Source organism: Micromesistius poutassou, assembly GCF_964030765.1.
Source record: "Micromesistius poutassou genome assembly, chromosome: 3".
Lineage (NCBI taxonomy): Eukaryota > Metazoa > Chordata > Actinopteri > Gadiformes > Gadidae > Micromesistius > Micromesistius poutassou.
The window spans coordinates 3,777,042-3,804,690 of record NC_140273.1 but is presented as its reverse complement, the minus strand read 5'-3'; the positions used below and the strand labels follow the sequence as shown (position 1 = coordinate 3,804,690).

General features: G+C 45.7%; 3 protein-coding genes across 6 annotated transcripts; 2 read left to right on the top strand and 1 right to left on the bottom strand.

The window, feature by feature from the left end:
• The first annotated feature begins 431 nt into the window (after positions 1-431).
• cusr (Copper-only SOD repeat protein) lies at positions 432-11,637 on the top strand. Of its 3 annotated transcripts, none has more exons than XM_084465538.1 (11): positions 432-657; positions 3,095-3,136; positions 3,789-5,874; positions 6,293-6,392; positions 7,156-7,233; positions 7,427-7,528; positions 7,951-8,083; positions 8,432-8,546; positions 9,515-9,639; positions 11,125-11,220; positions 11,418-11,637. In XM_084465538.1, exons 2-11 carry the CDS (start codon positions 3,097-3,099, stop codon positions 11,501-11,503), a joined length of 2,961 nt encoding a protein of 986 aa, XP_084321664.1. In that variant the 5' UTR covers positions 432-657; positions 3,095-3,096; the 3' UTR covers positions 11,504-11,637. The 3 variants fall into 3 exon arrangements, with proteins under 3 accessions (XP_084321664.1, XP_084321663.1, XP_084321662.1); XM_084465537.1 differs by having other exon boundaries at positions 2,670-3,136; XM_084465536.1 differs by lacking the exon at positions 432-657 and having other exon boundaries at positions 1,589-3,136.
• Positions 11,638-11,982: 345 nt separating this feature from the next.
• On the top strand, positions 11,983-24,667 carry xpnpep1 (X-prolyl aminopeptidase (aminopeptidase P) 1, soluble). Of its 2 annotated transcripts, none has more exons than XM_084464947.1 (20): positions 11,983-12,062; positions 13,040-13,164; positions 13,356-13,419; positions 13,838-13,942; positions 14,390-14,482; positions 14,838-14,981; positions 16,375-16,470; positions 18,305-18,386; positions 18,779-18,989; positions 19,555-19,644; positions 19,799-19,849; positions 19,983-20,041; positions 20,140-20,217; positions 20,323-20,394; positions 20,697-20,757; positions 20,929-20,998; positions 22,139-22,312; positions 23,359-23,435; positions 23,742-23,840; positions 24,310-24,667. In XM_084464947.1, the coding sequence occupies exons 2-20, from the start codon at positions 13,048-13,050 to the stop codon at positions 24,427-24,429; spliced, it is 1,863 nt and encodes a 620-aa protein (XP_084321073.1). In that variant the 5' UTR covers positions 11,983-12,062; positions 13,040-13,047; the 3' UTR covers positions 24,430-24,667. The 2 variants fall into 2 exon arrangements, with proteins under 2 accessions (XP_084321073.1, XP_084321072.1); XM_084464946.1 differs by lacking the exon at positions 11,983-12,062 and adding an exon at positions 12,592-12,728.
• A 456-nt stretch (positions 24,668-25,123) lies between these two features.
• Positions 25,124-26,394, bottom strand: LOC311340493 (uncharacterized protein; the record flags this gene model as incomplete). The annotated part of the gene is made up of 4 exons (XM_084465372.1): positions 25,124-25,227; positions 25,411-25,616; positions 25,945-26,041; positions 26,283-26,394. The coding sequence occupies 4 exons, from the start codon at positions 26,392-26,394 to the stop codon at positions 25,124-25,126; spliced, it is 519 nt and encodes a 172-aa protein (XP_084321498.1).
• Between the last annotated feature and the right edge of the window lie 1,255 nt (positions 26,395-27,649).

Genomic DNA, 27,649 nt, shown 5'->3' with positions numbered 1-27,649 from the left:
ATGTTGTCTATGGTGATGGGGTGCCAGCCTGTAAGCAGGCTGGTTACATTCAGGAGAGTCCAGGCATCCAGTCACTGTCACTGCAACGGACCAGGCACCCAGTCGCAGTCACCGCAACACGCTAAAACAGACGGGATTATGAATTTGATGGGGCAGGGGGCACAGAAACCATGTAGGCAACCCGCTAACATTGTGCCTATCAGCAGCAGCAATCCCGACAGAGAGCAACAGCAGCGAAGGCGAGCCCCGGGGTACCAAAGGAAAGAGTAAAGAGGTAGGTTTCCAGCTTTTCAACAGATGGCAGACTATGCCCTATGGGTCTGGGCCGTAGCCAGGGTTTGAAAGATAGGGAGGTCCGGGAACAGGGTGGTGTGTGTGCTCAGCTCCAGCACACCCCACCAGATGAAACCCACGGCGGACACAAAGCAACGCAAGCAAAGCAAGTCTAAACTGAATCAAGCACTCACTCATGGAGAAGTTTCCAATTTTCTTGTTGGCTCTTAAAAATGACCGAGGTCTGGACTGAGGTGACCTCAGAGCTGGCTATGGGCATGGAAAGGATGCTTCATAGGAGAACGCTCTTTGACCTGCTGATGAACATTTGAAGGCCATCTCCCGAAGACCTGAAGGACTATAAGGAATATTAAGGTCCCTCAGGTAGGTGGGTGCTAATCCATGCAGTTTAGCAGTTTAGTTTAGCACCTTAAAATCCAATCCGGCAGTTATTGGGAGCCAGTGTAGAGAAGCGAGAATCTGAGTAAAATGCAAAAAAAGTCAGGTTCTAGTCAGTAGTTCTGCACAAGCATTCTGCTTTCCGTTGTAGAGTTTGATAAACCAGAGAACATTGATTAACATGTGAAACCATGAGCTACATTTTTTGTTCGGAATGCACTTGCTTACGACCTATGGCCATTTTTTTAATTTTCTGTAACATGCATGCATATATCCTGTATGTTATACATGAACAAGTTTCAAGTTTCAAGTTTTTTTTTATTTATCAAGTACTCATAAATCATAATTTATCAGTATTGAAAATTGTTGTGCTCAAATGTCTGTTCAACTTAAAGAATAAATAAAATACTGGAGTTAAGGATGGAGAAAAAGGGTAGAATAAAAAATAATAATGTTCAAGGACAGTTCAGCATCCTGATGGCATGAGGGTAAAAACTATCCCTGTATCTGCTGGTACGAGTCCTTATGCTCTTGTAGCGTCTTCCAGAAGGCAGGAGGGAGAAAAGACTGTGGCTGGGATGACTAGGGTCAGAAATGATCCGCTTGGCCTTTCTCCTGCAGCGCAGTTTATGTGACCCCCTCATATGTGAGAGGTTATTCTTCATGTTCACTGTGTTTTTACTATTTTGGTTCATGACAATTGACAATTTCTGATAATGGCAATAAAATACACATTTCTCGTCAGAAATGTTATCAAAACCAATTTTAATTCCGAAAATAAATCAAAATATTGCATTTTCCACTGAGAATAAAATAAATGTCAGCCATATTGTTTGTTTAAACAGACAGAAACTTGAGAATCACGTGATGTGGATGCAGGCCTATAGAAAAGAATAGGCCAAAAGAACATCTCAATTTGAGATGCCAAACTACTCAGTTTTTCGCTGTGGTCCAAACACATAGCCTACTACATTTTGATGTATGACTGTGTTGCTTCAGGGAGAGAGTGTCCTCATTTAACCAGGGTGCTAGTCTTTGTGTACCTATTGGTACAGAGGGGAGTGAATGGGGTAACTTAACTGCCATAGCTCTGGTTGCAGGGGTGATACCATGACAGCTGTTTTTTGAAATCCCCAATAAGCAGAACTTTATCAGAAAATGTAACTTGTAAATTCTGAGAAGTCATCTACAAAAATTGAGTTTCGGGCCGGTGGGTAAAACAAAAGAGTCTAAAATGTCTTTCCTTTGAAATAAGATAATAGTAACTGAGGAACAGGAAACAAGCACCTCAAACAATGTGATGGAATAGCTTTTTTTGTTCAAGTTTAATATTAGATTACAGCAGATAATACCATTGTGTGTTTGTGTAGATGTATGCGTACGTTTGGTGGGGTGTGTGTGTGTGTGTGTGTGTGTGTGTGTGTGTGTGTGTGTGTGTGCGTGTGCGCGCGAGCGTCTGTGTGTGTGTGTCTGTGTGTGTGTCCATCCTTGCGTGCCTGTGTGCGGGGATGTATGCATGCATGTATACGTGCAGAAAACACACCACATCACGATTCCTGCGTCCACTACAATCAGTGCACTACACAGAGCCCATCAGGCTCTTGCACTCTCCACATGCCCTCTACCATGTGAGCGTATCAGAGTACAGAGTACATATCCCCAGGTGACTATATAAACAGGCTATATTTTGTCCATCTCTGGTTTCCCCCATATTCATAAAACCGTGAAGCCATGACAGTGGAAAGTGATCTGAAACCATAAGGAAGGAAGTCAGACCAAATGGCACTAGTTTCATGTTTAAGGCTAAGGGCGATAGCTTTTTTAATTTCCATAGTAACACCGCTGCTCTTGAAACACATGATGGTGATGGTGGTCAAATATTTCACCTCTTTTGTACGATCATGATGTGGTGGAATAAGACAACTTCTGGAACCAACACGCACACGCACACGAGAAACAGGTCACACCCACCCATTATTCCGCCCTTCATCCCTCAGCTCCTTCTGAAGCACGTGGTGGAGACTGTACAGTCCTCCCTGTTGACCAATCAGAGCGGCTCACCTACAGTGCTGAGAGAGAGCGCTGCCTCTGTGGTGGAGTGGACAGAGAGACGAACAGCAGTTCACAGAGCTTTTTACCTCACCGAGCACTCCCCCGCCCACAGGCTATAAACAGCCAAAGGGAGCGTGCAGAAGCAGCACACTGTCAATGAATGTTGGGCTGTCAGTGATTCGCTCCTTGCAGCCTTTATTCATTGATTTTAGACATCATTGATATCCAGATTTTTGGATTTTCAAACCTTCCATGCAGTGAACATACAAGTGGGATTTAGAGTGCTTTGTGGGTTTTTTTGGTCTGCTTCAGACAACACTCCAAATTGTTTTTGTTTCCTGGGGCTGTTCCTGGTGGTACCCATCTGAAGGGATGGGTTTTCTGGGCTGGGTCCTGTTGTGGGCTGTGCTGGGTAAGTGTTTGGCAAGAACTTTTTGTATTTTCATTTGTTACTTTTCCTTTACAATGTTAAACTGTGTAAAAAAAATGATGTGGAACTCTGGCATGTTACTGTTGTTAATATATGTATGTTTATATTTGTGAATACAAAGTTAATTTAGTATGAATACTATAATGCAACACAAAAATAGAACTGAAGGATCACAATAATCTTGCAGTAATCGTAGAGCACAGATTGGTTGGAGAAAACACACACACACACACACACACACACACACACACACACACACTCACACTCACACACATCAATTTCATCAATCTCTGAATCAGGTTTATCTCTTTATTTGAAATTCATAAAAAACAAAACACTGGACAAATGAAAACAATCGCATTTTTGCCACTGAGCTGTGAAAGATGGAAAACATATAAACACATGCCCACACAAACACACACACAAAAAATGTCAGCGGATTCTTTATAAAGTATGTTTCTGTTCATGAGCCGGTGAACAACACACATACCTTTAAGATACCTACATGGCTGTAACAGCAAAGCATGCTTTTAAAAACCTCATAATTTCCTCATCTTACATCTTACTTCCCCTTTCTGACGCCTGATAACACTAAAATAAACCTTTTTGATTGTTGCTCTGTGTCCTTTCTTAGGTACCATTTCCTGTGTTCAGTTTAGTGCAGATCTAAACATGGGTGGTGTCAAAGGGAAGGTGTGGTTTGACGCTGGCTCACAGAATGTCAATGTGAATGTGACAGGTGCTGGAAGCTGCAACAAACTAAACCTATCCCTGAGTGAGTTTCCGGTCATGTATGGCCATTTTGCCGAACCTTGTTCGCAGGCTCATATCGGTCCACAGATCTTCTCCTTCACAGCGCCTTCAGCCTCAGATTCAACAGTCAATGTGTCAAAACTGTTTGAGCAAAGGTCAAACCTGGATGACCTCTCACTGACCCTGGAGACCTGTTCCGGGGTTAAAGTGTGTGCAGTTGTGAGCCGAGCTGAAGCATTTATGACATATCAGGCCAGGTTTACAGGGCCAGTGTCAGGGAACGTTTACATCCGCCTAAACCCTGGATTCACCGATGTTAGGTTTCTTTCGGACCTGCTAACCATAGGGCAGGTCAACGCCCCACAAACCAACATGACCCTCTATGGATCCACCAGCACGGTCGCGAGCTGCACCGCTCTCCTCGAGAGCCTGGACACCTCGACGCTCACAGTGCTCGGGGTCCTGAAAGTTGGTACCCCACTACAACCTGCAAAGTCCCGCTTCGACCCGGCCACTTTCAACAACGACACGTCATATCTTCTGTACAAGATGGGGTCCGGCTACAAGTGTGCTAAAATCTACATGCTGCGGAAGAAAGCGGTTACTGCAAGGGTGGACATGAGGGGGATCCGAGGCTCTTTCAGCTTCTATCAGCCTTCCCCGTTTGACGTGACCAAGCTGCGCGTGGTCCTCAACAACCTGGACGCCAGAGTAGTGCACTACCACGTCCACATGTTCCCCACGCCCCCGGTGGGTTCTCCACCTCAGAGCGGGTGCTCCAATGACAACGTAGGTGGCCATTGGAATCCCTTTGGCCTCAACACGAGTGCCCCCACGTACCCCCAGGGGCCCGGCTCCACGCACGACCGGTACGAGGCCGGGGACTTAAGCACCAGGCACATGTCCCTGGAGGGCCAAAACGCCACCGACATGCTCTACACAGACTTCAACCTGCCTCTGTTTGGCTGGAACAGCATCGTGGGTCGCTCTGTGGTCATCCACCAGCCCGGTGGGGCCAGGTTTGTGTGCGCACCCATCGGCTACCCGGGAGAAGTGGTGAGGGGCAAGGCCAGGTTCCAGACCCCAGTGGTGGGAGTGGTGTACTTCACGCAGCTGAAGAACGAGCCGCTGTCCGACGTGTCCGTCTTCGTGGATCTGGCGTATGGGAGGCCCTCCACGGCCGCCACCGTCGACCACAACTGGCACGTCCACATGTACCCCATCGGCTCCGAGCGCGACGACGACCCCCAGCGCTGCGCGACAGCGGGGGGCCACTGGAACCCCTTCGACGTCAACACCACCGACAGCAGCTACGCCCTGCACTGCGGACCCTCCAGCCCGTTGTCCTGCGAGGTGGGAGACCTCTCCTCCAAGCACAACACCCTCGACCTGAGCCCCGGGGTGGGAGGCGTGGCGGCGAAACAGTTCTTCACCGACACCACCTCCTGGCTGCAAGGAGCGGGCTCCATGCTCGGGCGATCTGTGGTCATCCACCGGCCGAACCGAGGCGGCCCCAGGATAGCTTGTGCTAACCTCACGCTGGTGCACTCCATCCAAGGAAGCACGGGTTCCTGGTTCGGCCCCGGGAACGCGACAGGCGGGGTGCGGTTCTCTCAGGCTTCCTCTCGGGGGCCCACGGTGGTGAACGTTTCTCTGGCGGGTCTCGGCCGCCTGGCGGGAGGCTACCACGTCCATGTGCTGCCCATCAAGAGCGGCAGCGCAAACCCCTGCTCCGACGCCAACATCAGGGGCCACTACAACCCGTTCGCCGTCAACGTGTCCACGTCCCCCGCACCCGGGACCGGCAGCGCGGACCAGTACGAGATAGGAGACATCAGCGGCAAGTTTGGAACGCTAGCCGGTCTCGATGAAAAGCGCGGCGTCTACGAAGACAGTAACATGCCTCTCTCTGGGCCCCTCGGCATACTGGGGCGGTCCGTGGTCATTCACTATACGGACGGATCCAGGTAAGAAAGGACAACATGTAGCAGAGTCAAAAGTGTGTGCACATGTGTGTGTGTGTGCGCGTGTGCTTGCATTCGTGTTTGTGTGAATGAGCGAGAGAGAGCATGTCTCTGTCTGTTTTCTGTTATTGTTCTTAGTAAATTAGATAGGGCTAATGACTCAATATATACATTTTATGTCCCAATATGCCCAAGAAATCCTTGTTGGCTAAAGGAGCAAACAACAACCAGCAATTATAGGCGCTCACGCCGTCGTAGATAGAGAACAATGTCTTCCCAGGGTTTTGTGTAACGAAACACCTATTACATACATGATTCAGCAAAATGTGGTGGTGCATTCAGATTGAATCCCTTGAGCAATATCACCTACTCAAGTGTTTTGTGTGTGTGTGTGTGTGTGTGTGTGTGTGTGTGTTTATAGAATGCAGTGCGCGGACATCACAGCTGAGAATACATCAGACCGGCATTGGGTATTTGCAAAGGCGGTATTCAGCTCCGACGTATCTGGAACCGTTATGTTGGTAAGACTGAATATAACACTCCTACTACTACAACAAATTCTACTACCTATAGTAGGCTATTAATAATAATAAGTATTATTATATTAATAACATTAACAACAATACAATAAAATACAAATGTACTGCATTGTGATGACAAAAGTAATTCTTGTTGACTCGTTTATAACAGATCCACATTTGCAAAATATGTCGAAAATGTCAGCATATTGCTGAAAATGTTCCCAGTGATAATCTCCACACTCACCACCTCAAAACCCCAGCTGCCACAAAAATATGCCAGCGTATTTTGGAGCGAGGGGAGAGCGTGAATTCATTATTGCTCTGGTGCGTCGGGGGGGGAAACCATTGGGACGGCATCACGACTTAGCTTAGCATCCTACGGCTGGCTAACCGGGCTCAACTGCCCAAATGCACCAGGTAGCTCATCAAGGGAACAGCTGTGCTTGTCAGCCCCTCCCCTCCCCCTCCAGAAGCCCCATAGCGAGCCGCAGTGATGAGCTACATCCATGTATTAAAGCCAACATTAGGCTCTCACAAACCGCCTTAAAATCAAAGACCAAAATGGTGTGAAGTGAATACGGAGTCTTTATCCACTCAACCTGCAATGCCTTGACAAATGGGTCCAAAGTCTGACATGAGAATGGCTGATGACTATCAATCACGACATAGAGTCCCCAATTAATCGTATTCTCCATTGTATTGACTTTGATATGTGTATTATTCATGTGCGATTCAACTATATTTGAACTTTTTTTTTGCATAGTCTCAACAAACACTTCCAGATGGGACAAATGGCGATCTTAAAGTGGAGGCTGATCTCCGCTCTTCTTCGTCGCAAAACGTGAGGACAGAAATATACACAACTCATACATTGTTATCAAAATTTTTATTTTATCCACACTAAACACACAAACACATGCGTACACACACACACATACAAATGTAAAAATCTGTCACTACCGAACACATCCATAAACGCAATATAACAAAGCTAAAACAAATGTGTGTGTGATTTGTCCATTTGCAATATGCAGGCTTCCTGGTTCATCATGGAACAACGCATTGGTGCCAGCAACAGAATGGGAGAGTGTGAGAGTCTAGGCAAAAGCTACAATCCCTTCAACATGACGTCGATGGTGAGACAATGCTTTGCATGTCACGTTGTTTTATTTGTTTCAAAATGTGTACCAGGCAACAAAAGAATTGAAGAAGCCATGCAGGAAATAAAGATTGGCTTTAAAAGAGCAAAACAAATTTGTTTGAAGCCAAAGCTATTTGTATTTCTAGCCAAAAGCCGCACCTGATAACTAAACATCTGACAGCCAGCCACATGACTCTAGTCATGTGGCTGTCACTCTAGTCATTATACCCTATAATTAAATGACAGATGATGCATACCTTGTTGCATGTGTGGTGTTGGAAGTGAAATTGAAACCACCTAACCACCTATAATTGTGTGGTGTGTGGTGTGTGTGTGTGTGTGTGTGTGTGTGTGTGTGTGTGTGTGTGTGTGTGTGCGTGTGTGTGCTTGCACGCGTGTGTCTCGTAACTTTCTTAGAGCTCCACCTGCTCCCGAGACACGCCTCTGAGCTGTGTTGTGGGAGAGATGAGCGGCAGACAGGGCCTGCTCAGTCTGCAGGAGAGAGAGGTGTACACCGACCCCATCCTCCAGCTGACCGGAGACCACACAGGTACAGCAGGGAGACCCAGAGATGGAGAGAGAGGGGGCCTGGTGCTTATATAATACACATTGACCCCTGGGGATCTAGAGAAATAACAACATGAGAAACAGATTGCAGACCCACCTCCTTCTAACCAATGACTGAGGGGGGTCGTTGCTCTTCAGCAGCTCTGAGGAGAATTATAATGTGGCCAATAGCAGGAGGCCTACTGCCAAACTTCGGGATCAAGCCGTTGAACATCGACCCGATAATAAACCAAAACTAAACCAATTCAGTTCAACCAGAATGCCCTTCAACCATCCTCTGCTGCCTTTAGCAAATGATAGCCTGGCGTTGAAGGTGTTCCTGTGGCATCAGTCGTTTACAGGTCCCTGCTGTTGATGGACGGCCGGAAGATATTGGCGTGTGCCGACATCCTCCCAGAATCCCCCTCCGCAGAACAAACGTTCCCCAACGTGGATAGCTTCAGCCGGTAAATAACACCCTATTAGGGCACGAAACATCGTAAAATGACCCTAAAATGTATAGCAACTCCTTCTGCTTATAAACCTGTCATCGGTGCTGTTTACCCTTTTTTAAACGCTTCTGAGGTTATCAAACACATGTGAAAAAGCACATTTTGCTTTTTCGCCTGGTTAGTTAATTTCTACTATGCTATCATTTAGCTGTTTTACCAGAGTATGCAACTATAAAACAAATAAATAAATAATTGCATATTTTCACAATAATGAACAGTATTCAACCATGATCCTTATGCTGACACATAGTAAAGACTATTGCTAAACCATAGCGAATACAAATAAACTGTTCAAAAGCTTGTCCTTAGTCTAACTTGACCTTACCTTGTTTCAAAACCTAACAGACTTAGCCCTATCAAACTATGCACAATGGTGAGTTGTTGTGGAATACTTATAAAAAAAAATAATTATCAAAATAATTGAAAGACTAGTCTCTGAAATCAAAACCAACTGACATAACATGTATTTTATTTATACCACTGTTAGTATTCATAAGGGGATTGAAGTCAGTGTGTGTTATGGAAGTAATCTTAAACAAGTTATTAACAGTGGAAGCACGTGATCTGATGAGGAGAACACAACAGGCTTTCTTGTAAAAGGTGTGTTTGTTGATGGTCATGAGAGATGAACAACGGAGGGAAGGGCAATCATAACAATTAGGTGTGGGTCATAGAAAGAAGTATTTCTAGTGTAAACATAGATACGATTACACTGGATTATTAATAAAACTGTTACGATCCTCCTAAGATATTTGTTATTACTTTGTCTTGGGTGTGGTTGCAACCGTCATCATCTTAACGCATCACAGTACGGAATGTTCCAAAAACTGTCTTATTATTAATTAAAAAAAACATTTTCTATACATATTTTTTTTACATGAACCTTAATGCAATCTATACAATAATTGCGCTCTCCTCTCTAGATATGACTTCCGCAAGAGGGTGTCTGATGTCCTGGAAGTGGCCATGCCGAGGGTCACCATCCTCTCCCGCTCTTCTGCCTCTGCCTCTGAGGGAAGGTGCCAGCAAGTGGAATTCCTAGTGTCAGGTGAGTGTTGAACGCAAAGTAGTCCACCTGGTTTGTCTACTGCCTTGTTGGTCTGACAGTGAGGTGAGGTGATTGATTGATCACCTCACGTTGATTTGTTTTAGCGAGCCCTGCACACCGCACACTTTGGTTGTCAAATACGTTTTCTTTTTTTTTATGTTGAGAGCAATGCCGTAAAAGCCACCATAAAATCAGTTGTATTTAAGATGCATTATGATTAAGGTCCATTGAACTCCATTGAACACACACACACACACACACACACACATCAGATTACAGATTCAGACTACATAAAATCTTAATGTAATGTAGTTTAGCTGCCAACAATTCACTCACTGGTCTAGTTGAGTAAGTTGACTTTTTAACAAACACTGGTCAGTCACGTTAGACTACATTTAATGTACTGGAATCTGTTTGAGTATTAAGTAATTCAGTGTATCCGCAAACAGCGTAATGATGTCGGATCATCTTTGGGTTTGACCCTCAAACTAGTTCACTAATGTGAAAAATGAGAATGTTATGTGCATAATAAGACACACAGATATGATGCCATGCCAGCATTGTGTTGACTCGCTCTCCACTCACGCATTAAAATGAACCAAAAAGATGCAAATGGTATCAATTGTTTTTGAGGGCTCAGACAATTGGATAGCTTGGGTAATAATGCCAATATTATAGCCAGGATTGGCATAGCGAGTCCTTTATTCAAAAAACATTGTGTGGCCTATAAGTCTATACCCCTGGTCTTGGATAAATGAGGAAATAAATTAACGATGAGGATTTCCCCGAGGCTGTGTTTCAAATAGATCAGAAAAGGAAAATGTTTTTCAGAACACGGAACAATTCTGGCCGTTAAAAAAAATAAATAAGGGAAAATGACGGAGGAAACCTGATGCTGCCAGTGGAAAGTCTTCACTCACTGAGTCTGTTCCTCTGCCTGGGATGAAAACAAAGGGTTAAGTGCATGGACTGCATACACTAGGCCAGGTCGGATTCAGGCTAAACCCTGGCTCTGTTGCTCCTCCACACTTTGTTAAAAAATGTAAAAATAAAAAAATGTTTTGTAGTCCACCCAAAATAAACAGCATTGTTGTCATTTCTAAATTACATATTGACAATTGATGATGAAGGATCCCACAATTTTATTTTATTTTCTACATTATTTTAGAGGTTTGTTGTTTTGTTTTTAATGAGCCATAAGCTGCCAGTAAAACATGTGTCGCTCCATTTTTTTAAAGGGGGAATGAATCATGCAAGTGTATTGTCATTTTTGGCTGATGGTTTAATCACAGTCTGTGATGTCTCCGGATTAGAAGCAGGCCTGAAGTGGCATTTAATACACATCAAATCAAACAGGATTTTGCTATTAATAATGGCCTGAAGTGGTATTTAATACACATCAAATCAAACTGGGTTTATCATTTATTTTGGTCTTTAGTTGTTTTGTGTGTGTATGTGTATCTAAGCATTTTGTATTTCTTCTAGGAGAAGTAAGTCAGGCAATGCTGGAAACTGTTAAAAACAGTCAGAGGATGGGTCCTTTCAGAGAATCCTCAACATGTGAGTCCAACAATCCAACCAGTAAGTACAGTCTCATGTTGTCCAAATAAAGAATGTAAATTCTAACTCACTATACACTCTAGTTTGAATTTTAAAGTTTCAGAATACAGAATACACAACTACATCATAATATTATTTTACCAAATTGATAAATGCTATTTATTAATTTGTTTGTGGTTAATTCATGTTTTATAACTGATGAAATGTGCCTCATTTAGGTTCATCTGCAGGCCTGTTGCTGGTCCCAGGAAGCAGTGCACTTATCTTTGTGTTTGCTGCGGTCCTTCTACTGTCCTGGGTTTAGATTCAATCTAAACTAGCTTCTTGCCTATTATGGATTCTCCCAGTATAGTGGGACTGTGTTTTGGAAACTGTCTTTTAAAACAATCGATTCTTGTTTTTACAGTTCAACATTTGATTTGTATTTTACTATCGTGACTCTTGGTGGATATTGTTATTTTTATTTAGTTGTTCCTCTGTCCTTTATGCACCTAAACTGCAATATTCTACTCATACTTCCGAATCGATTGAAGTCCTTTTTGTAAATGTGTGAAAATTCGTGAATAAAATACCAAATTGTATTTTTTTAAATTTCTATAAACAAAAATTGTAATAGAGTTGTCGATGTACGGTTTTATATATATAATCTGATTTATGTACAGTATCATGACAAATAAACGATGACAATAATACGAACGTAATATTATTTTCAATGAATTAAATGAAAGGAGGCGAGCCGCTGGAAAAATGGGCGGTCACGTGACGGCTACGTCATCAATGAAATGGCAGCCTCCTGTTTTGTAAATTGTCACAAGGCACAGCTGGTATAAAAAGTCATTTAAACAGAAGAATCAAACCGTACGGTAAATAACCATGTGTGTTTAAATGGATTATCGGCTGAATGCTATACTGCTTTAGTTTTTTACAACAGTGATGTAGTATGACGTTGATGGGGTATTGAACGTGTTTAAAACATGGTAGCGTTCGGTCTTCCCACGCCTGTTAAAAGCAGTCTGCATTGTGCCAAAACATCGCAGATCACTCTCACTGAGAGGCACGGAACGAGGGTAGAGTACCCGTGCTAACAGTTAAATGGCTCGCTACCGCTCCCAATAACGCATTCACTTCGCACTAAATGAACAAATGCATGCAATGATGCCCGTGGGCCTAAATAAAACATTTGAAATGAAAAGATTGGCAATCGAATAGCATCATAGGCTAAATGCGTATTTCCCCTTGCATGTTGTAACTTTGAAAGTGTCATGTACTGTGGTTACTGTCACTAATAATATGTAAACAAACATCGCAGACGTGGTGTAGCCAATGGGGCAGCTCGTTGTTGAGGAGTAATGAAACCATCGTTTACTGACTGGACCTTTAGACTCTTATAATATTTAACCCGGGATTTTATTCTTCTTGCTTAATCAGTATGAGCTAAAAGATTATATATACACAGGTGTTGGGGTTACATTTGAGTTTCTCGAGTCTACTTGAGGCATTTGAAGTTAGTATGAGTTCCCTGGAATCAGGTAATGTTAATTGAGTTTCTTTGCTGGGGCAGTTTTGGTTGGTTTTTCAATTAATGGTCTAATAGGAGGTTAGGAAACTGGAGAGGCATTGCACGTCTCAGGCAAGGGCAGAAAGAGAATTGCAACAGTTGAAAATCAGACACAGGATTTGACCCATTTAGAAGCTGGATAACTTCATATAGGTATTGTAATATCGGGGCATTGTGCTATTGCATTCAACATGCATTAATCTCAGAACCCGGAAGTTATTTGTTTATGTATCTAAAAGTCTGATTTGTAAGACTAATCTCTCGTTTATTTTATTTACCAAGGCAAGGTCATGTCTCCTAAATTAACGGTGGAGTTGCTGAGGCAGCTTCGCCTCGCAATGAAGAACTGTAAATACTTTTCCGAGCCTATACAGGCTTACATCATCCCGTCTGGAGACGCACATCAGGTAGGGAAAAGCAACTTAAAATGCTTTTTCATTTCTTGAGAAACTTAAGCAATTGGATATTTTTGTCTTTTTATTATTCACATGTTAAGTTAGACATTTCAACATGTTGATCCCTAAAACATATTGTAATTAAATTGAATTCTTTGCTTTATCGTTTTCAAACTGTGAATGTGTTCCGTTTCTTTTTCCAGAGTGAATATATCGCACCATGCGACTGCAGACGTGAATTCATCTGTGGATTCAACGGCTCAGCAGGTGTGTTCTTCCTATGTGTGTATCTGTGTCTCCAACCCATCTCTGTCTGTTTGTCTATCTCTCCATCCCCTGTGTATCTGTGTCTCCAGCCCTGTGCATCCCTTTCTCACTGTAGATGTCTATACTGATTGAGATTCACAAGGAAAAAGGTGTGTGCATGTGTGTGAGAGATGACCTCATTCCAATGTTAAAATTGCATTACCTGCAAAAGAATTGCAAGATTGTGTGTGTGTGTGTATGTGCATGTGCGTGAATGAGATATTATAGAGTTAAGTATTCAGTCAAGATCAACTTGATACCCAGAAATGTACACATTTCCTGGGAAATGTATTTATTTCCTGCTGGAACGATAACTGTATAGAATCCCCAATCAAAATAAATAGTGTGTGTGTGCGTTTGCGTGTGTGATGATCTTCAGGTACGGCCATAGTGACGGAGCAGCATGCGGCCATGTGGACAGATGGTCGCTACTTCCTGCAGGCCAGCCAGCAGATGGACAACAACTGGACCCTCATGAAGATGGGTGAGCTCTCTGCACACTTCACAGTCACTCAAGAGCCGTTTCAGGTGTTTTCATGCGTGTTGTCTCAAGTCACTGCCGGACGAGTCGTGAGTGGATGAGTCCAAAGGGCAAGTAGAGGCTGGAGCGTCTGTATGCGTCACTCGACCTCACAACGCTGACCTTGTGACCTTGTGACGGAGAGGAGACATTCCCGACACTGCAGGCCTAATCATATAAAAATGTTCAACTTTGACGTGTGTGTGTGTGTGTGTGTGTGTGTGTGTGTGTGTGTGTGTGTGTGTGTGTGTGTGTGTGTGTGTGTGTGTGTGTGTGTGTGTGTTGAATGGAGCCCTATCAATCATAATGCATCTTAAATACAACAGATGTTATGGTTGCTTTTAAGGCATCATTCAGTAAAAAACAACATTACAAAAATGAATGGACTTGAAAGTCAAATCTGATGTGTAGGGCTGAAGGAGACCCCCTCCCAGGAGGACTGGCTGATCAGTGTGCTGCCAGAGAACTCCAAGGTGGGAGTGGACCCCTGGATCATCGCTGCAGGTGGGTAGCAGCGTTCTTTCGACCCCCCCCCCCCCTTTAGGAAGCTGTTCTGTACCGACGTAGGCCGGATAGGTGTTAACCCGATGTCATGTCCACACAAACTGAAAGAATAACGCATAAATCTGAATTCAGGTAACGTGTATGAAGTGATTGCAATAGATGTACATAATCCGGGTGTGAATTGTATAAAGGAATCGCTATGTGGTTTATTTCTGCAAAGTGAAAAAAAAAAAAAAAGGATATCACTGTAGCCATTAGCAACATCCAGAACCCACAGATCCTCTCTGGCCTGTATCGGGTTCCAGCTTCTCACGCAACATGTGCTTTGTGGGTCCTGGGGCAACGCTCTCTCCAGACCAGTGGAAGAACATGTCCAAGGCTCTGGCCGGCGCCGGCCACTCCCTGGTGGCTGTGCAGGACAACCTGATAGACGCTGTGTGGCAGGACCGGCCCCCCAGACCCAGCACCCAGCTCATGACCCTGGGCCTGGAGCGGACCGGTGAGTGCCTCCCCGATTTATAAATGATCTTGTTTTAAACACCTTAAAGCACATGACAGCCGATCTCAAAAAATGCCTTGTCTGGTGAAACGAGGTCACGAGACTAATTGCGCACATACCAAATGTTGAGTAACACACCACTAGCCACACCACCCTCATAGTCATAGAGTTATAATACCTAATGTAGGCTACGCTGTCACGGCTTCGCCTTATTCGCTGTGGTGAAGCTGTGAGATTAATTTATATTGGTAGCTGGACCAAAGTCCTGGGTCATATCGGACTCAAGAAGCCATTTATGTTCAAACAACAACCGCCATGATTACCACCCTAATTCTCCTACAAACAGGCATAGGATTGAATAAAGAGAATAGATTTAGTCAGTAACCTCTGATTCAAGCCTGCTTCTCATAGAATCCATGAAAAATACTTTGAGTGTGCCACAGCCAGGCCCGCGGCACACTCAATGTATTTCCAGTGGAGCTCAGTTCTCGTCCCAGCCTGGGTCATTCAAGGTCTGATTGTCTTTGCCTTACTTCTTGTCTTTGCCGTACTCGTGGTGACCCAGCCAGAGGTATGCAGTAAAGCACAAACACTTTTTTTATGTCCTTCTCTCTCTCCATTTCCCTCTCTTTCTCCATCTTCCTTTCATCGTTCTCTCACATGTTTTTTGAGGGGGTGGGGTTGGGAAAATGTTGGCAGTGTATTTCTGTTTCCAAGCCGATTTGTAGAATCGCGTCATGTGACGTGGCAGGGGGATGCTCATTGGACCCTCGGAAAGGGCCCCCTCTCATTCGGGTGTTCAACGGCCGTTCCTTTTATTTCCAGGGCTGTTCTGGTTCTGGATGGTGATCTGTAAGCCCATTGCTAGCATTCTTAGGATGTGATGCTCTTTCCTTCTCTTCTCTGCATGTCTGCATGCAGTTAAATGAATCCCTCCTTGAAATGCTGTCCTGGTCCTCATGTTTTCTTTCCTATCCGTCTCGGCCTGCGAGGCCTGCCGACAGGGCTGCCACTTGGACCTTTACAGTGGAGAACAGCTATCCCTCCTACTGTAGAGACTGTAAGAAACAAAGCAGGCTACCCTCTCACAGTGGGATGGGATGACTCGACAGATGTCCCACCACGTAGAGGAAGTGGTCAACCTGTGGAGAGAGATGGTATCAAATTTGCGTAAGCCAAACCAGTCCAGGCCAGCTGAGAACAGGGAAGTGGAGATATTTTCTCCCGATGACTAACAAAGCGGAAGGAAGAGATGCTCCATCGCTAGCATCTGGTGACAAGGTTATGCTAGGTTAAGACAGTGCCATGCCTGGGGGTGCTATTTGTTTTCGGACAAACCAGAAATGCCACAGGTCAAGCTCTGATGATCAGTAACAATGCTCTCTTCCGACAGGTATGTCCTGGCAGGACAAAATTACAGCGCTGCGAACCAAGATGCGGGAGAGGAAGATCAACTGGTTTGTTGCCACGGCGCTGGACGAGATTGCATGTAGGGGTTGTTTTTTATTAAGGCTTATAAAAGGATATAAACATAATCGTCGGCCTAAAACTGTTTGAAATTGATAAGAATTGCCCTGTGGCGATGTGCAACGCACCCAAGGTCCTGTTTGACTGTTTTGTGTGGTGTCTCACTTTGCTGTGGATGAACTCATTATCTGTAGACGCTCCTCTGTCACACAGAGACATCGCTGCAGTAGTAAGAATGGGGTTTAATAGGGGAGTGTGTCTTCAGACTACCGTAATAGAAATAAAAAGTATTGTATGTTAGTTTAATTCCAATATGAAAACAACTCAAAAAAACTCAACTCAACTCAAAAATAAATAGTTTGCAATGTTCCAGTGGCGGGAAATAACCAATTTAGTGAGTGGACACAGATTCCTGCCAGGCCAGCAGCCTCGTACGTGCAGGATGCGCTTTGGCTCTGCAGGCTTTGGGTGTGACTGATCTCCATGCAGCTGAGGCATGGCGTCATTGGTAGAAGAAACAGCCTAGTAGTCACGGTTAACCTGGCAGATTTGATCTGTTATAGTAGCTGGGAACCCAGATATGGCCTATGCGTCTTGGTTTCACCACGCTAACTAATGAATCACTGTGCCACTGGTCCATGAAGGCAGCGATTCATTAGATATCTCTTTATTTTTCTTGGAGGATGAACCTGCTAGCCTCATTGATAGCTGTAAACCGAAATGTTCACCAAAGTATTGGATACATACAGCTATGGGAAAGGTTTTTTATTTGAGTATTATTATTATTTTATTATTTTTATTGAGTATTAGTATTATTTGAGTCTGCCATTGAGTATTCTAGAATCCACTGGTTAAGTTAAGTCTGGCAGCAGCGATTTCAGCCACGACTGGCCTAAGTGTTGGTAGTTTAGCTCTCCTAACCGATTCACAAATAAGAATTAAGCCTGTAATACACATTGTTATAAGACATTTAACTGATTTATCCCATTTGTGAATGCACAATTGACATAATGTTTGAAGGGGCAGTGAAAGTCATTCTGGGTAACGTAGGAATAACGTCCACTGGATCAGATGGCTTCAGTGCAGAACGCCTGATACGAAAAGACAGTGACAAATTGAAAATAACGATAAAGTACAATATAAGACATTCCTTTTTAGGAGCGTTCCAGGTTAGCTGGAGTCTACTAGTGTGTCATTCACGACCAAGCGAAAGCCGCCGCGCCCCGGTCATCTCCACGGTTACGCAATTCGTGTCTCGATACCCGATCACGCTACGCGGGTGTCACCCGGGCACAGAGGGTGTTCACCCTGGTCCAAGGGCTCTCCAGCCTGATTGGTCGACTCGAGTGTTTTGGCCCTAATTTGAATCTTTGAATCTTGAATCTTTTTTTTTTTTTTTTCTTTGATTGCCCTCACATTGAGACCAGAGGTTTCCAATTGGTTGGTTCCAAGTGTATAGGGTGGGGGGGGGGGGGGTTAATTTGGGTATATCCACAGTAGAGCGCAAGGTTTTCCAATAATAGTCGTGTACAAGTAAGAGCCAAGGATGCATAAAAATAGACACCTCCCCCCCCCCCCCCCTTTATTTTTGACCGTTTTCTAAGGCACGAAGGTTAAAACGACCCCCGAGCCTGCTTCATCGTGGGAGGACATTTAGGTCAAGGGCTGTTTAGTCAATGCTGTCGTCCAAAGCGACCCGCAGTCACTGTATGACATGAGTACAGATAAGATGCAGCAACTGTATCTTACAAATCTAGAGTTGGGGACTTTCCTTTGCACACACACACGTAAAAAAATGTGAGAAATGTGTATGTATCATGTAACCCGTTTGGGTCGTTTTGCATCGTTCTCTGCAGGGCTGTTCAACCTGCGTGGGTCAGACATCGAGTACAACCCGGTGTTCTTTGCCTATTCCATCGTGGGCATGCAAACAATCAGGTACAATGTATTCATCACTCATCTGAAACATTTGGTTTGTGTGTTTCTGTCACTCACTCACTGACTCACTCACTCACATAAAAGCATCTGCCAAAAGCTACGATGTAAATAAGCTCCAAGACAGCAAAACCCTATATGTCTACACATATGCCTATAACCCATATAAATAAATGTACTTGTACATGTCGAATATTCGCTTTTTAAAACAACAATAATAAGCCCAATGTAACATGTGAAGACGCTCCACTCATCCACTCAAGCCTTGCCCCCACCTCTCCCCACCGTCTCCTCCTCACCATCCCCTCCCCACCATCCCCTCCTCCCCACCATCCCCTCCTCCTCACAATCCCCTCCACCACATCCCCTCCTCCCCACCGTCCCCTCCCCTGCAGGCTGTTTGTGGACCTGAAGCGTCTGGCGGACCCTGCGGCCAGGCAGCACCTGCAGCTGGACGCCCCCAGCCTTCCCGAGCTCAGCATCCAGGTCTCCCCCTACGAGGCGGTCCACACGGAGCTGCAGGCGGTGTGTGCCGCGCTGGGCCCCAAGGACAAAGTGTGGATCTGTGACAAGGCGGGCTGCGCCCTCACACAGGTCATCCCCAAGGTGGGTGCTCACCGACACCGAGGGGACCCAGAGCCGGGGGGCGGGGTCGGGGGTCTGTCTGGGGGGCTGCTGCTGGATCTTTCCTGGCGAGCTTGCGGATGTTAAGAGCTGATGCTGTGCTTTCTACCATTTGGTTACCATTCCCGTGTGTTCTGCCGAACGGCACCCTGCCTCCTGCTACCCAATCAGTCTGTCTAATGCTTTTCCTGGATGGAACGCAACATAAATACACAAAAACACAACCCTCACTCACAACATCACTGTACGCCACATCACATCACCACCCCTTTTTCCTATTTGTTTTATTTATTTTATTATTAGTACTACATTATTATGTACATTTAGAATGAATATTTGGATCAACTGCTTGCAACAAACAAATTTAACCTTCCGGGAAGAATTAAGTCATTGCCTATCTACTTAGATAAAAGACACCATAAGCCAGAGCCAAACCTCTGTATTGTGCCCTTGACCTTTGGACACAGCTGGTGTGTCGACTGGTGTCCTGTGAATCTAAAGGCTGTCCCTCTGTCCCTTTGGGTTCCCTCTTCCTCTGACTCCCCAGCCCCACAGATCCCAGATCTCCTACACCCCTCTCTGCCTGGCCAAGGCCGTCAAGAACGCCACCGAGATCCAGGGAATGAAAACGGCCCACGTAAGACCTCCCCCTTTACAACACCCATTTTAACAAGCCTTTTTCGGGTCAATGTGTTAATGATCCTCCATTTCCTCATCTCAAGGGCTCAGTTTTCTTCCCTCTCTACATCTAACAACATGTCATTCATTATGTTTTTCAAACCTGCTCATAGATCAAGGATGCCGTCGCCCTTTGTGAGCTCTTTGCGTGGCTGGAGAAAGAGGTATTCACCCTTTTTGATATATACCTGGCTTGAGGTATTCACCCTCAAGCCATTTGAATCACTTCAATGAACGTGCCGTGTGAGCCGGCGGTGTCTTAACGTTGCCTGCTGTGGTCGATCTGGTTGTTCATAGATTCCAAAGGGTACTGTGACGGAAATCTCCTCCGCTGATAAGGCTGAAGAGTTTCGCAGGTATGTCATGATATTTCGTTCTATGCTTCCTTTTATGAAGATTCATTCATGTATCTTCATCTTTTTGTTTTTTAATATTTATATTTCATTTATTTCAGCCAACAAAAAGATTTTGTCGGTCTGAGTTTCCCCTCAATATCCAGTGTGGGTCCCAACGCTGCCATTATACATTACAGGTACGGTTTCTGTAAAAAAAACAAAAAAAAAAACATGTATGACTAGCAAAAAGGTACACAAAACATATATATAGCCGAACAAACCTCTGTTCTCTGTCTCTGTAGACCCCTGCCGGAAACCAACAGAACCCTCTCGCTGAACGAGATCTACCTACTGGACTCCGGGGCGCAGTACAGGTAAGTTCAGTCACATCGCATGACTTTTACGGATCAGAGCCTAAAGTTCGGACAAACTAATCAGTAATCTGTTAAAGCAAAAATGTGCAGCAAAATAATATTTCTATAATATATTTATAAAATGTTAAGTATAAAATGATGTATATTTTACTGGCAAAATCTACCTGCCCCATTTGTAATTGTATTGAAAAAGCGCACATCTTTTTTTGTTTATTTGATGCAACCGCTTTACCAATGTGTTCGATCCGGGACCCAAACCGTGTTTCCATATCTTTTTCATATTTGCTATTTGCCTTGCCCAGGGATGGAACCACAGACGTCACGCGTACCGTGCACTTTGGAACCCCCTCTGCTTATGAAAAGGTTTTTACTCGACCGTCGCTCTGGGGCCTGACCAGAGTTTCCGTTTTGTTTTCACGCATGGGAGATGAGGCTTCATTAAAATAACTCCTCATTCCTCAGCAATAAGTATTGTGACTACGGCTGACGTTGTAGCGATGTAAACCGGCTCGTTCTACCTGCTGCTCCTCCCAGGAGTGCTTCACCTACGTGCTGAAGGGACACATCGCTGTCAGCGCCGCCGTTTTCCCAAACGGAACTAAAGGTAACGTCCGCACGTCACACCTGGGTGAGGCTCACAAGGAAACCTATTGTATGCAAATCACCCCATCACTTTTGTTACGAAAGGTTACATTATGGTGGACGTACGGTCGATGAAAAACATGTCAGTATCACTCTCTATACTTCATATTTTACCTTGCGCTGTATTTTGATACTTAATTTCTACAACTTTTTTGTAACTTTTTTTAGCCCAACACATCAAACGCCGTCATACTTTCATATGTACATTATTTTCCGTCACATAACAAAAGAAATTCTGCAAAGAAATAAGTCAATATACTACGTCTATATACTACTACTATACGAGCAAATACAATTGGACGGCGTGAGCTCCATGACCTCTGCTCCCCTCCCTGTCCCTCCATGACCTCTCCTCCCTGTCCCTCCATGACCTCTCCTCCCTGTCCCTCCATGACCTCTGCTCCCCTCCCTGTCCCTCCATGACCTCTCCTCCCTGTCCCTCCATGACCTCTGCACCCCTCCCTGTCCCTCCATGACCTCTCCTCCCTGTCCCTCCATGACCTCTGCTCCCCTCCCTGTCCCTCCATGACCTCTCCTCCCTGTCCCTCCATGACCTCTGCTCCCCTCCCTGTCCCTCCATGACCTCTCCTCCCTGTCCCTCCATGACCTCTGCACCCCTCCCTGTCCCTCCATGACCTCTCCTCCCTGTCCCTCCATGACCTCTGCTCCCCTCCCTGTCCCTCCATGACCTCTCCTCCCTGTCCCTCCATGACCTCTGCTCCCCTCCCTGTCCCTCCATGACCTCTCCTCCCTGTCCCTCCATGACCTCTGCACCCCTCCCTGTCCCTCCATGACCTCTGCACCCCTCCCTGTCCCTCCATGACCTCTCCTCCCTGTCCCTCCATGACCTCTGCACCCCTCCCTGTCCCTCCATGACCTCTCCTCCCTGTCCCTCCATGACCTCTGCACCCCTCCCTGTCCCTCCATGACCTCTGCTCTCCTCCCTCCATGACCTCTGCCCTCCTCCCTGTCCCTCCATGACCTCTGCACCCCTCCCTGTCCCTCCATGACCTCTGCTCTCCTCCATGACCTCTGCTCTCCTCCATGACCTCTGCCCTCCTTCCTGTCCCTCCATGACCTCTGCTCTCCCCTCCCTCCCCAGGCCACCTGCTGGACTCTTTTGCCCGCGCGGCGCTGTGGGAGGCGGGCCTGGACTACCTTCACGGGACGGGGCACGGCGTGGGCTGCTTCCTCAACGTGCACGAGGGGCCCTGCGGCATCAGCTACAAGACCTTTGCCGACGAGCCGCTGGAGGCCGGCATGATCGTCAGCGACGGTACGGCTGGGCACCTGGTTCTTTATTGGTTTTTTGTTGGTTCTTTAATGGTCCTTTATTGGTAATAATAATAAATTTTATTTGTAACGCACTTTATATTTACTAAAAAATCTCAAAGTGCTACAACAGCAACCAAAAAAGAAAAAATAGGTTAAAAACAAGAGTTAAAACAGTTGTTTTATTGGTGCTTTAATGGTTATTTTTTGGTTCTTTAATGGTTCTTTAATGGTTCTTTAAGCCGGTATGGAGAGGGACATTGGAGAGCACCGGCTAGGGTGTTGGCCTCGTGAGACCGTCGTTGGCTCTTGAGTTCAGATTCCAATTGGTCTGGCGTCTGAGCCCGCTCCAACGCCTTTACGAAATTTTTTAAAAAATAATATTAGGACCAATCAGAACTCGGAGCAAGGAGTTTCAGTTATGATGAATAAGGAGCGACCGATGTTCCACTGAATTTCAAGTGAAACCAGTTTAGTGTTTCCATTGCTTAACCAAACAGTTTCCTGCAATTCTGAAGTAGTAGAACAATGATGCGGAACAATGTCATTTCATTGCTTCCCAAGCCCACACACATGTCAATCATTGCGAAACGTAGCCACAAATATCTGGATGGTCTCACAAGGCTAGCTATCCATCCTTGAGCAAGATGTTTAATCCAGCTAACCTGCTCCTTAATCACATGCATCAGAAATCGTTGTCGCTTTGGGTTGAAAGCAGCTGTTAAATGACGAAATAGTACTGCTAATGTTGGTGAACTATGTAATCATATTATATAGCGATGCTAATCTGATGTCGTCTTCTGATGGCTAGGAGGATTTTCAATCCCTTGCCCCGTTACTACACGCTACAAACTAGTTGGCACCTCATTGACACAAGTACTAAATACAGTTGACAGTTTCTACCCCTGTGACGGTGTAGTCAGAGGAATAGGATTCAGGCCCGCTGAAGTTCTGCTTTCCAGGCCAGCCAACTCAACATGTTTTGGTGTGATTATGTTGTACATCGTCCTCTGCTCACATTCTGCACACACTCGTCCTCTTCATCACCAGAACCTGGCTACTATGAAGATGGATCCTTCGGTATCCGAATTGAAAATGTGGTGCTGGTCGTGCCATCTAAACCCAAGGTACAGCCTCTGACCTGGACGTGAGCCTTCATATCTGGGATATAATGTGTGGCACATTATTTTTTACATATTTTTATTTGTATTGCTTCTTGTTTGTGTTGAGCATAATTGCTTCAACATATGAAAAGTTTCACATTGAATGTAGCAATCGTTTGCTTTTCTTTCCTTCTTCTGTTACATTATTTTACAACGTGTGATATTATAGTTATTGATGAATGTCATTAATAACTATAATCCTATAGTTCAATGAGGGGGAAAAAAAAGGAGGAGGCTCAAGTCTTTTTCCTTGTCACTGTGTGTCTCCAGTACAACTACATGAACCGGGGCAGTCTGACCTTTGAACCCCTCACCCTGGTGCCCATCCAAGTGAAGATGATGAACACTGACATGCTGACTCAGAAAGAGGTAAGAGAGAAGTGTTTCCACCCCAGCTTCACAATGGCACCGCTTTTATTATATGATATGTCAAATATACACTTGGGAGAGAGGGCTGAAACATCAGCAACACTGAGTGGATACCCCACTAAGCCACCCGCCCACGGTCTGCTCCCACACCACATCGTCCAGTCACACAGGGCTATGCGAGCTAAAGCTATACTGATGAAAGATACACAACTAGCACATGGGATGAATACACTTCTGGGAAACACAAATCGACCAAACGCAAAAACAGTTGGATAGATCAGTCTACCGGCCTAACCACATATCTACACATCACACATCTAGGTGGACACGCCCACTTGTGATGTCAGAAGAGGCACATTTTCAAAACGGCTTGTTACGGCTACCACCTGGTGGTATAATATGTCACCTTTTAACGTGAAGAGCGTCTGAGGTGACATTCATGACCTTCCCTCCCTCCCCTCCTCTGCAGCGGGACTGGGTGAACGACTACCACAGGCAGTGTATCGAGACGGTGGGGGCGGAGCTCCAGAGACAGGGCAGGAAGGAGGCCCTGGATTGGCTGATCCGAGAGTGCCAGCCCATCGCCTGAAACCTCTCCCCTCACTCACTTGCTCTCGCAGAATCCCTCCCCCTCCCCCCCCACCAGCACCCAAACCCCTTTGATAACGAAGCAGGATTCTGTATTTCCAATAGCTCTGCAGTGATTGTCGTGGTACGTTGTGCCGTCTTCATCTGTCACACTCTGCTTCTTTTGTAATGCGCAGCACGTACGCTGTTTTAACATAAGCACATTAAAAAAGTAATGACACCAACGATGGTCGTAATGACGGAGCTTCTGTGGTCATTTCGCTACAACACGCATAAAAAGCTCTTCCCTGTCGACTCGGCTTGGTTTGTGAGCGGGCTCGGCTGAAGCAGCCAAAAGGGGTTCCTGGAAACGATGATCTGAGACTAAAGGGCTGATTATGGTTCCACGTCGACGCAACGCAAGGGCCCATTACGTCCTTGCGGGACCCCCCTTGCGTCCACCACAAGGGCCTGACGTGCGCCTCCCAAAAATTGTAACCTTGCGTCCGAGGCGACGCAACAGCAAGGGCTGTGATTGGTTCCGCTCACCTGGACCCGACGCAGAACCAGACCAGGTTCACGACTGCGTCGAAGCGTCTGCGTGGTGCTTGCGTTGCGTCGACTTGGAACCATAATCAGCCCTTAACATTTCACAACTCAAATCTCTGCATCACGCCCCCCGCCCCACACGAGAGGTCAGATGTACCCCGGCGTCTCTAGAGCTGCATGTAAAACATGGGCGGATCCAGGGTGACCCCGCTGTTGGGGTCCTCGGCATACTTCCGGATCAGCAGCGACTGAGACGGGGCAGTCTGATCCTCTAGGCCGCAGGGGGCCCAGCACAACCTCCTCCGCTCCTCCGCCTCCCGCTCTCTCTTCTCCTGCTCCCGCTTCTCCTTCCTCTCCTCCTCCCTCTTCTTCTCCTCCTCCTGCTCCCTCCTCTCCTCCAGCCTCTTCTCCTCCTGCTCCCTCCTCTCCTCCAGCCTCTTCTCCTGCTCCCTCTCCTCCTCCTCCTCCTCCAGCCCGACCGGCAGAGGGTTGCTGTAGATGTAGTAGATCCGGGCCTTGTCGCGCTCCACCTCGGGTCTCCTGAAGAGGGCGAAGGGGTTGATGAAGCTGGTGGAGCGCTTCACGGCCCGCACCGCCACGGGGTCCACCTGCTCCCCACGGGTCACGGCGCTCTCGTACGCATGGGCGCGCTTCCACTGCCTGGTGGGAGGGGATGGGGAGGGGGGAGGGGTGGGGAGAGGGGAGAGGGGAGAGGGGGGAGGGGGGAGGGGTGGGGGGTGCGGCTTGTTAATTACACTAACGAGCTGAAGGGACTATCGGGCGGCTCTGCACTCGTTAGGGAGTAATTGCCTCTTTCTGAACTTGTCAATGTTAATGAAGGCTGTGATTGAATCGCTTTTGCTTTAATTGATAGTGGAGTGTGGTCGTGACTACGCTAAAACATGCAGATCATCAGCCAGTCTACGTGGATTAAATGACAGAGTGGGGAGGATGTGAAGGTGGGCAGTGGGGGGGGGGGGGGGGTTACCTGTTGCGGTTGAAGCAGACGGTGATGCAGTACAGACCGGTGAACACCAGGATGCACGAGGCCAGAACGGCGATGGTGATGTTGAACACTCGAAACTCTGAGGAACAGAATATGGGGACATGACTCCTGCTGCTGCTGCTCAAAATATGTTTTATATATTTTTTAAATATATTTTTATCCCAAAAGATGACAATCTATAGCCATTAATGCAGTTCATGACTGTATAATGTAATCATTGCATCCTTCTGTCAAAACAAACTTTTCAAAATGTACCATTTAAATTTTTTCAAACAACAAAACACATGATTTGACTAAAATAGAAGTAAACGCGAACGAACCAAAGAGGGCCATCTTGGTTCTGTCCTGCAGGCCCAGGGCGGCGCTGCTGGCGTCCAGATAGGAGTTCTGTGCAGCGGTAGCAGCAGCCATCTCCTCCTGTGCTCCACTCATGCTGCTGTCATTGGCATCCAACACACAGACTGAGGCTCACTTGCCTCATTTCAATAAAAAACTTTGGACCATGTGATTCGGAACTGGGGGTTGGGTGCTGTGGGTGTGCGTGTGTGTGTGTGTGTGTGTGTGTGTGGGGGGGGGGGGGGTGTCGCTTGACTCAGTTGCCGTGGAGACCAACATCTCTTTTGTCGCCACTTAGTTCAAGTTGGATGCCTCCTATTCTGTGTCTTTCTGTTGGCGGGCTCTCCGTCTGTAGGGGGCCACTCAGGGAGAGCAGGGGGATCCACCGTTGAATGCATTTAGGGAAAAAAGCCCAAAGCTAGCTTTTGAAAAATGATCATTCTTTACATGTGTTAAAATTTCTGCATTTCATACTGAGCAACTGCGAGAAAGCACCGTACAACGACACTCTCTTTGGGGAGTCTTTCCCTAATTTTACATTAACAGCACAAAAAATAACATTGTTTTAATACATCTGTTCAGATTGATGGCCCAAGTAAGACAATGGAAAATAATGTTAAAAACGTAAACGTTCACGAATCCATAAATAGTTAATTCATGACCCAAATTGAAACCCAACCAAGTTAATTAAGCGCCTGATTATAGGTCTGCAAAAGTGTCCGGGGTCTGCCTGTATCCATGGTTTCAGCGGCCTGGGAGAGCCGAATCAAGGCAGAAACAACACAAAGAGAGCATTCATCCCCCTCCCCATGCCTCAGCCCGCACGTAGAGTGGCTCCTTACGCAATTATCAGTGAATAATAATAATCAGTCCTGACGGTATGAAAACAAATTAGCATAGGGAGTGACAGACAAATTTTAAATAAGATGATAAAAATATCAGGATTAATAGTACAAAAATAAACGTATGATATAAATATGTGTAGGTCTACAAATTATAGAAAAAAGTATAATAAGTAAATTTTTGGTAGGCCTCATCAAATTATAAATGACTGTCCATCACCTTTACAGATCACATTATCACTAGGTCTGCATCGTTGATAGGCCTAGTCTACACCTAAGCATCTAAATGGTATTTGAATACGATAACATGGTGCAATCATGATAATGACTATAATACAGAGAAAGTAAAAACAGTCGGGACATATTATGACTGAGAGGTTGTAGAGAAGCGTGTAAATATTGTGCACCAATCACACATCGTTTCTTATGCAGCAGATACATAGATCCTCCACTAGGTGGCGACCTTTCCTCTTTTATCCGTCGTCCGTTTGAGTGACTGGCAGCAAACA